We start from the raw sequence: 9276 nt of genomic DNA, 5'->3' as shown, positions 1-9276 counted from the left end.
TTTCGTGGGATTAACACCAACATATGGCGATTTAGTGAGAACCAGTCATAAAACTAAATAATTGAAAAAAGACTCAAAGCACAATTTTCTCAATTTCGAGGAAGGATTAAAATATTATATTTTCTCCAATTCATATTTTTCATGATACAAAACACAGAGCGCATCTTGGAAGGTAGGAAATAAATTTGATAATTTTGCAGAGAATCTTCATATCGTAATTTCACCATTAACTAAATGCGGTGAAATCTTCAGAAAATGATTTGTTTTCATTTTGTAGCGGATGAGTCTATTGTCCATTTTAACTTTTGTAGCAATAAATTTGGCTCCAAGACCTTAGTTGGGCCAATCGGCAAAGTTAAAATATCTAACTTTAATGATTTAAGTAGGCTTACCTTATCAAAACAGAAACTACCTTTTTGTAATGGAAGGACAAAGCCTTATGTCTATGTAAAACTTCATGTGTCTTTGAAAAGCGTTTCAAGCTCTCAATCATCCTTGACTTCAAGGACATTTATTATCCGCCCTTAAGCGAAGTGTTTGCTTGGTTTGGATATTATTAAGATTGATTGGTATTTAGGGATTTATCTGAGAAGCACTTGCCTTAATTAGTAGACCTTGGCTAGCACCTGCCACTAGCAAACTTAGTTACTAGGATTGACATTGGCTAGCAAGTGACTATAAGTTATGCACTCTTGTTGCGAGCTGAGTGTAAACGACTGAAATACTTAGATAAACAACATAATGTACTTACGCAGGTCTCTAAATATTTTCATTAAATAATAACTGTTTGCAATTAGTTATTAATATAATACACAACATTATACTTAGTTCCTATATGTAAAACAGTAAGGGATATTTTTGCTGAATTGTAGTTAACAATAGCGACCATAGTTCTACATATAAAGATCTATTTCAACAAAAAATCCTATTTCTCACATTACTGCCAGTGGCCACAATGCTACTACTTATAGTGCCTGAGGCTATTATGTTACTGGTGAAAGCATTTGAGGCCACCTTGTTGCCAATTATAATGCCTGAGGCTACTCTCACTAAAAATAGTACTAAATAATTTTTTATTTCATATTACAAAATTAAAAATATTTCGTGTAAGTTTATTATCAAACTGGATGGTAATAGTTTTGCTGACTTCCCTAGTGCTTCTGTTTACTCATTTCAAGCGAATAAACCTACCTTTAGATATTAAACAGCGAATACAACCAGACAATTCATGGCTGTAGAACCAACCAATCAAGAAGCTGCAGTCACAACTAGGGCCTGTTCCTTTATTCTATATCTGATAAATTCCTCATAAATCACTGTTTGAATAACTCTTATTCAACTCAGCCAATCAGGAGATGGATAATATTATTATAACCAGCTACAAGCTTTAAAGAAGCCTGTTAGTAGTCAGAGCAGGTGACAAACAGAGTAGCAACAGGTAAGTATAACTTATATATTATATTATCAATTCTTAATATTGTACTTACTGGGAAGAATAAAGTAGATGAAGAGAGACACTGAGTCAGTGTGATTTTAATATAATTTTGGCCTCCTGAGACTATCACTCTCTACCCTGAGTGTACTCATAGAGTCTGTTATGTAGTGATGTTAAGTTAAGGTCAAGAGGTTCTGGACTCATTCCTCAGTCATAATCAGACCAGCAAACATCTCCTACTGCAGATATTTCATGTCTCTCAGCTCTGCCAGAGTATGGCATATGTGACCTACTTTTTATTTTCTGTAAATATCCAGAGTTCCCCTGCAGCCACTATGTTATGGTTGGCAGCTTTATAAGGTAGCAGGTGAGTCACATTTTTTACTCATTCATCTATCATATTTTACTGTACGCGGCAGCTAATACAGTGCAGTACATATGTTACAGTTAATTATGGAATATTTACTGAATGAGTATGTAAATGTTGGAAAGATAGAGATCCGTGAACTGAGGAAAGCTGTGGAAACACTCCATCCAGCTCAGTTACTAAGGCTGCTGAATGGTATTATCAGGAGTGACTCATACACAGCTATTATGGTAGCTGCAGAAGTAGGCTACACAGAAGCATGTCGTCTGCTTCTCTCACCAATCAGAAAAACAGCAGATGAGCTGCTCTTGATGAAGGAGAAGAATGGACGCACAGCACTACACATTGCTGCAAAGAGAGGATACAGTGAGTGTGTAGAGTTACTGATTGATACAGTAAGTGATGAGAAGAAGTACAAGTTTGTAGCTGAGAAGGATGTAGCTGGCTACGCAGCTATAGGAGAGGCTGCACTGTGGGGACATAGCAAGTGTATAGAGCATATTCTCTACAACTTCTCCTCACTGCAGAGAGACTACCTATTAAGTATACAGAATAATGCCCTTTACACTCCACTACATTGTGCAGCGTACAATGGAGAAACAGCTGCTTTGAAAGTCATGTTAAAATCTGTGTCTCCACTGACTGTCTCCTCACTGCTCAACATAAAGAATCGTGACAAACGCACTCCATTGGAAGTTGCTGAGAATAGGGGAAAGAGTGTCTCATCAGAGCTGTTAAAGAGATGGCCTCTGGAGTCTCTAGTAGAAGGTAGGATTGTTATAATAGTAAATGTAGGATTGGTATACATTGTGATACCAGCTACTCCTTTGAACTGTTCCAATGCTAAACTCCTCTATTAGTCTCAATAACTTTCTAGTGAACATCTAAGCTAAATGCTAAAATTTCATTCATTGTATACAGTTAATGTTTAGCCCTGGGACAAAACCTGGAATTTTCATCTCTATTTTCCTGTAAACTCAGTGATTCTCGCAAAGACAAAGTGCTGCTAGTTTAACACTTTCTAATCTGAGTATGTAAATTAATATTATTATTTAAAGCTAATAAAATTGAAGTAATGTTTGCAGCTCTTTAAATATCAACTCCCTGTTACAGACCCAGATGCTTGGCTTTTGTGTTTAACGCTATTCTGTCTGTTAATATTTCTGTACTTGGAAATGTTTGAGATGCAAAAAATTTACTACAATATATTTTAGCGCCTTGCAAACTACAAACAGTATTTTATTAACAGAGCATTGTGTATAGCATGAAAGGAATTTCTAACAAAACACATTAATAACGATGCTTTCATTATTGTATGTAGTGGTGGACTTGTGAGTAATTCTTTCAAGCTGAGGTTAGAGGTTAAACATTACACTCATTTTTATAAACAGCTAATCTTCTATGCAGCAGTTTTTGAGAGAAGGTAGAAAGTGTTACAGCCATAATTTACATTATGTAGATCATCCACAGAATTTTAGCTGTTATATAGTTTAAGTTCTTAACATAACATGACTCTATCTTTTATCATGTTTAGTAGTAAACTGGATGGCAGGCTAAAGTACACATTGTAGCAGCTTCTTGCTTTAATATTCAGGCTTTAAATCTTTATTAGTACTAATCTTTGATATAAATATTAAAATTAGAATAGCTGATCTGCCATTGTTAGAACTATAAGACATTGTGTGGTTCCATTTTCTATGGCAGGTGTGTTAGTAAACAGCTAATGTGATGTTGAATTTTTGCTGAATTTCATATTTGCTAGTACTTTTTAAAGGACTTCTTATAAAATAACTTCAAAACTATTTTACCCGATTCATTCAACCTATCTTTCATTAACACCTGTAGAAGTGAAATGATGTGATACTTTTACTCATTCTACACATCATATATTGTGCCATGTTAGGCTTGGCTAGCAATATCTTGAACAGTTATAAAACTTTAAAATATTTTCGTTTTTCTTGAGCAATCGCAAATGGCTTCTGTGCAAGACGCACTTGCCCCTACCCATTGCATCTAGCAGCCAGTCGCTACTCGGCCAAGTAAAAAAGTTTGCTCTTGTATTGTTTGAATTAGAGCAGGTGTATTGACCCTAGAGATGCCCCGATTCTAACTTCACCAGCCGATTCAGATACCGATCGGATATACCGATTCTTATAGAAAAATAATCCGATTCAGATACCGATTCAGATCTTTTGTGTTGCATAGATAATTGTTAATTTTATTACACAAATATGATGCAAAGAAAATATAAATATTGATGCATTTATTTGTTTGTATTTATGGAAAAAGATATACATGTATATTAAATTCACATACTGACATACCATGCATCTAGTAACAAAACAGTCCATGTTTCTTGTAATCTGCTATTAATAATGGTAATTACTGTTAGTGGTACATCTTTCTCTGTGATAATGAAGTCTGTTTTTTACTGCTGAACGAACTGATGCACCGGTACAAGTTTAGAGTAAATAAACGTTTATCTAAATTACCGTTAGTGATTCAATTATCTCAGTGAGACGTCCTTATCTTCCATCACTAGCGATGTAGCGAGTCGTACTGAAGAAGGATTCACTTGCAACAGATGATGGGGGGACAGGCTAAAGACCGATAAGCCACTCAGGTTATTTTATGCAATGCAAACGATACATCACATCATCAGGATCAAGAGAGATACGTAAATAACTTTATGCATTAACTGCTCGTCAATGCAAATACCTTTATGCATTCTATGTACAATACTAGCATTACTTTCGTAATGATAGTATTGTACATAGAAATGTTACACCGCACGCACGCTTTCTTGTTTCGATCAATAGTCTCTTGTTCGTGATTGGCTGCAATAAATCATATCGCTGTAATTGGGAAATACTGCACTTGTTGATTACGTCCTGTCTAAAGCCAAAAGATTCCTCAGCTGTGTTGACGTTTATCAGGCTATAGACATGAAATAAATTGTGTGACAGGCTTGGAATTCATTAGGTGAAAGTAAGGAACTTGCAGCTGATGATTTTTGATTAGTGCAGCAGGCTAAAATACGGTTTTCTGCTAAATAGTTGATCTGCAAAAAGTATCTGAAGTTTCCGATTTTTTAAGAAAAGATCGGCCGAGACCGATTCAGATACTTAACACCCATATCGGCACCGAGACCGATTCCGATATTGAAATCGGGGCAACTCTAATTGACCCTTTGTCAAGCAAATCTCATCAACAAGTGACCAGCCTGCCGGAGTGTGCTGGTACGCAAGTTCGAGCAGATTGACAGCATTCAGTTGGATCCACCGACTGGCCAATAATAGTAGTAAAAGTAAAAGTACAAAACCGAGCATCCTGCATGCCCCAGCTGCTTTCAAGTCTGCCAGCCAACTTACCCATTTGTAACAGTTTCATGCTCATCTTGTACTTTGCCTTCGAGTAAAGGATGATAGCTCAATTTCACTGCAGAGTACTTCAGGCGATTGACTCGCCGCCTTGCCGACACTGATCGCAAATTTTTTGCTGCAAAATCGGCCACGATTGCACATTTTTGCGGTCGAACATCTGGCTTGACTGAACTCGCTTTGAATCTTTCTGCCAGTCTGCCTGTCAGCCAGACTGCAAAATATCCGCCAGTCAGATAACCTGCCTGATCAAGCTGATTTTTGAAGGTTACATCTCCAGGATCAAGTTTAAGCTCTTCTGCCCCTATCTGCATCTACACTCCTTCGTCTGCACACCCGTCTGCCTCTACACCCATCTGCCTCTTCACTCTTCTTCCTTTAAATTCCTCTGCCTCTACACTCCTCTGTCTCTACATTCTTTTGTCTCTACACTCATCTGTCTTGGCACTTATTTGCCCTTACACCCCTCTGTTTTTACACCCCTCTGCCTCTACACCCCTCTGTTTTATAGCCACTGTATCTACACTCTTCTCCCTCTATGCCCTTCTATCTCTAGACCCCTCTGCCTCTACACCTCTTTTCTTTTACACCCTACTGTATCTACACTCCTCTGCTTCTATACCCCTCTGCCTCTACACTCCTCTGTCTTTACATTCTGTTGCCTCTACACTCATTTGCTTTTACACTTCTCTGCCTCTACACTCCTTTGTCTTTACACCCCTCTGCCTCTACACCCCATTGTATCTACACCCCTCTGTATTTACACTTCTCTGCCTCTACACTTTTCTGCTTCTACACTCCTCTGCATCTACACCCTTCTGCCTCTACACCCTCTGCCTCTACACTCCCCTGCCTCTACACCCTTCTGCCTCTACACCCTCTGCCTCTACACCCCTCTGCCTCTAAACTCTTCTGCCTCTACTCTCTTCTACACTCATCTGCCTCTACACCCCTTTGTCTTTAAACTGTTCTTTTTCTACACCCCTCTGCTTCTACACTCCTCTGCCTCTTCACTTCTCTGCTTCTACACGCCTCTGTCTCTACACTCTTATTTTCTACAGCCTTCTTAATATTGCATTTCTAGATCTCTGCATGTCTCTTTGGCTTTATGCACTATATGCAGCTTTTTTTACTATATTTTAGCATTGGATGAGGCTAAAAAACAGGTAAAAACACTTCAAGGAAAAAATGACCAGCAAATCTACGAGTTACAGGAACAGACTGAGCAGCAGGTTGAAGGTAACTTCCTATGTTAGTGTTTCACTAGTCCATTGTTGGTATAGTACTAAAGAAGAGAAGTCAGTTACCTCTGTAATTTACAAATAAATTGCATTTCAAAGTTTTGTTGGCAGGTAAATACGCAAAGGTACATCTAAGCACCGGTTTGTTCAATTCCCGGTGTGATTGGTAAATGCAAGGATATAAATTGTAGCATATCTATCAGCTGGTTTTTATTCACTACGTTGTAGTGTTGGTTGAGGCTATGCAACATATAGAAATAGTGCAAAAAGAAAATGATTGGAAGCTCTCTGCCCTGCAGATAGAAAGCGACCAAAAACTCTCTGCTCTACAGAGAGAAAGTGATCAGAAGCTTTCCGCTTTGCAGAGTGAAAGTGAGCAAAAACTTTCTGCTCTACAGAAAGAAAGTGATCGAGAAATCTCAGCTTTACGAGAAATAACTAAAGTGCAGGCAAAAGGTAACTCCTTATGTTAGTGTTTTGCTAGTCCGTTGTTAGTATAGTAATAAGGAAAAAATATCGGTTTCTCCTGTAACTTACGAAAAAAGCATTTTAAAGTCTAGTAACCAGGTAAATATGCTAAGATACATCTAAGCACCAAATGGTTCGGCTCCTGGTGTGATTGTTAAATGCAAGGATATAGATTGCAGCATATCTATCTGCTGGTTCTTTTTTCACTTTCTTTTAGGGTTGGCTGAGGCTACAAAACAGATAAAAACACTGCAAAAGGAAAGTGATCGGAGGTTATCTGCTCTGCAGAGAGAAAGTGACCAAAAACTCTACACGTTACTGAGAGAAAGCCAGCAGAGAATCTTGGTTTTACAGGAAAACACTGAGCAGCAGGCAGAAGGTAACTCCCTATGTCATTGTTTCACTAGTCCATTGTTAGCGTAGCACTGAAGAAGATAAGTCAGTTACTTCTGTTATTGGCAATGCATGTCAGAGTCAGGGTAGGCAGATCTATTTACTTCTAAGCACAAATATAAGAAGTAACAGTGTGGCACATGTAACAGAAGATTTTTCATGCTCACTGTTGCAGCATTGACTGAGGCTAGGCAGCAAGTAACAATACTACAAGAGGACAGCCAGAAAACGTTGTCATTAGTACAAGAAGAGGCTAGACAGCAGAGAGCAAGTACATATTTTTCCATTGGCTCTATATGACTATTTTCTCTCCATCTCATATCTTGTGTCTCTGGTATCATCCGATGCTAGTAACCTATAAATTACTCACTAGTATATATTATACTAGCTGTGGTATTGCTCTGAAGGTCTGATTCTATAAGGCTGTTGTTGATCAATCATGGCTCACTCCTAGTAACTCCTAGTAACAGTGTGGCACGTGTAACAGAAGGTTTTTCACCTATGGTCTTTAAGACTATTTTCTCTCCATCTCATATCTTGAGTATCTAGTATTACCCAATGCTAGTAACCTATAAATTACCTACTAGTATATATCATACTAGCTGTGGTATTGCTCTGATGGTCTGATTCTATGAGGATTTTGTTTATTAATCGTGGCTAACTTCAGGTACCTTAATTTAGATACGTTGACACTTCTTGAGTTACATATTATGGAAGAAATTACTGCATAAAGTCAGGTTTCTATAATATACATCGCTATGCACTGGCTACAAAACCGCAGGCTATCAGCGGTGAAATGAGAACCTACACGTCTGAGTACCACTGTTCAAATTTTGCCAAAAGCCGCAGGCAGAGTCTTCTTGAAATACACTGTACAGGTGTAAGTCAGCATCATCAAAATGGCATGGTGAGTGACATTGTTTGTGCGGTTATTAGCGATGCAGCGTTATGTGAACAGAAGCCGTCAAGCCTATCGTCGCAGGTATTTTGCCGTGCAAGGTTACCACCGCGGTCTCGCAATCGATATGGGAACCAGGCTTTAGCTCATGGTGCTCAATCAAAATAGCAGTTTATTTAGCAATTTAAATTTTAGACCGATTTTAGCAGATTGATAGAGGTTTGTCATTGATATCTTCCTGCTCACCAGTAAAAGTGACTTTTATTTATATATTACTTTTAATAAAAAATGTCTGTTTGTTCAGAGCTGGCTGCTATGCAGGAGAGGCTAGAATTGAGGCTGGAACATTTTGCTGCACATCTACAGACTCCAAGTGATACAAATTTGACAGGCAATCAATGTCACGACCCAGAAAGTTAATAGTGTGTAAGCCTTGACTGACAATATACCCAGACCGACACTAAAGATGCTGGGTGACCTTCATTTTGGCCTAAGCAAAACAATGAGACATCTCAATCTAAACTGGCCAAAATCCAGCTAGAAGAGAAATGACCAGTCGGCTCTCGAGCTAGATAGGCAGGCCTATTATAGTATATAAGGACACGCAAGAGCCCTACTAGACACGCATCATCAAAGTGATCACACGATATTATTCTGTGTACTGTAAAACACCCTGCTTGTATTTGATTTTTCTAGATTACATATAAATGTACTTATTCTGTCAAACTTATCTCTTCATCCATACATATTGCACTGTTAGACTTTTTAAACAACCACAATATATAACTAAATACATTATTTTAAAATTTGTAACTTTTCTATATGCGGTAGCAATAATGTCGAATTGATGAACAGGACTAATAGTTTATATTAAGGTATATTTCAGGGTGTTAAAGTAGCCTTTAGCTCAATAAATCATGATAAATTTGTTTATGACTAGAGGTTATGTCAAAAAGTGAACATTGAGAGAAGTGGCACTATGTCAAGGAGTGTGTTATAAGTTACGAAACATCGTCTCATACCAAGCAATGTGAAGTCTGGCTCCATATCAAACTAAAAAAACTTGAAGGTTATCTCATGGAACATCCTCCAGA

At 37.9% G+C, this 9276-nt stretch overlaps 1 protein-coding gene across 3 annotated transcripts; it reads left to right on the top strand.

Annotated features, from left to right (window-relative positions):
* The first annotated feature begins 1430 nt into the window (after positions 1-1430).
* LOC137403963 (ankyrin repeat domain-containing protein 24-like) lies at positions 1431-8993 on the top strand. 3 transcript variants are annotated; one of them, XR_010979640.1, is made up of 7 exons: positions 1431-2570; positions 6326-6421; positions 6652-6879; positions 7109-7270; positions 7460-7555; positions 7966-8191; positions 8487-8607. XR_010979640.1 is itself a non-coding variant. In XM_068090103.1 (6 exons), the coding sequence occupies exons 1-6, from the start codon at positions 1874-1876 to the stop codon at positions 8600-8602; spliced, it is 1395 nt and encodes a 464-aa protein (XP_067946204.1). In that variant the 5' UTR covers positions 1431-1873; the 3' UTR covers positions 8603-8993. The 3 variants fall into 3 exon arrangements, 2 of the variants coding, with proteins under 2 accessions (XP_067946204.1, XP_067946206.1); XM_068090103.1 differs by lacking the exon at positions 7966-8191 and having other exon boundaries at positions 8487-8993; XM_068090105.1 differs by lacking the exons at positions 7460-7555; positions 7966-8191 and having other exon boundaries at positions 8487-8993.
* Positions 8994-9276: the final 283 nt, after the last annotated feature.

Source organism: Watersipora subatra, chromosome 9 (assembly GCF_963576615.1).
Source record: "Watersipora subatra chromosome 9, tzWatSuba1.1, whole genome shotgun sequence".
NCBI classification, from domain to species: Eukaryota; Metazoa; Bryozoa; class Gymnolaemata; order Cheilostomatida; family Watersiporidae; genus Watersipora; species Watersipora subatra.
This window is presented reverse-complemented; position numbering and strand designations above follow the sequence as displayed.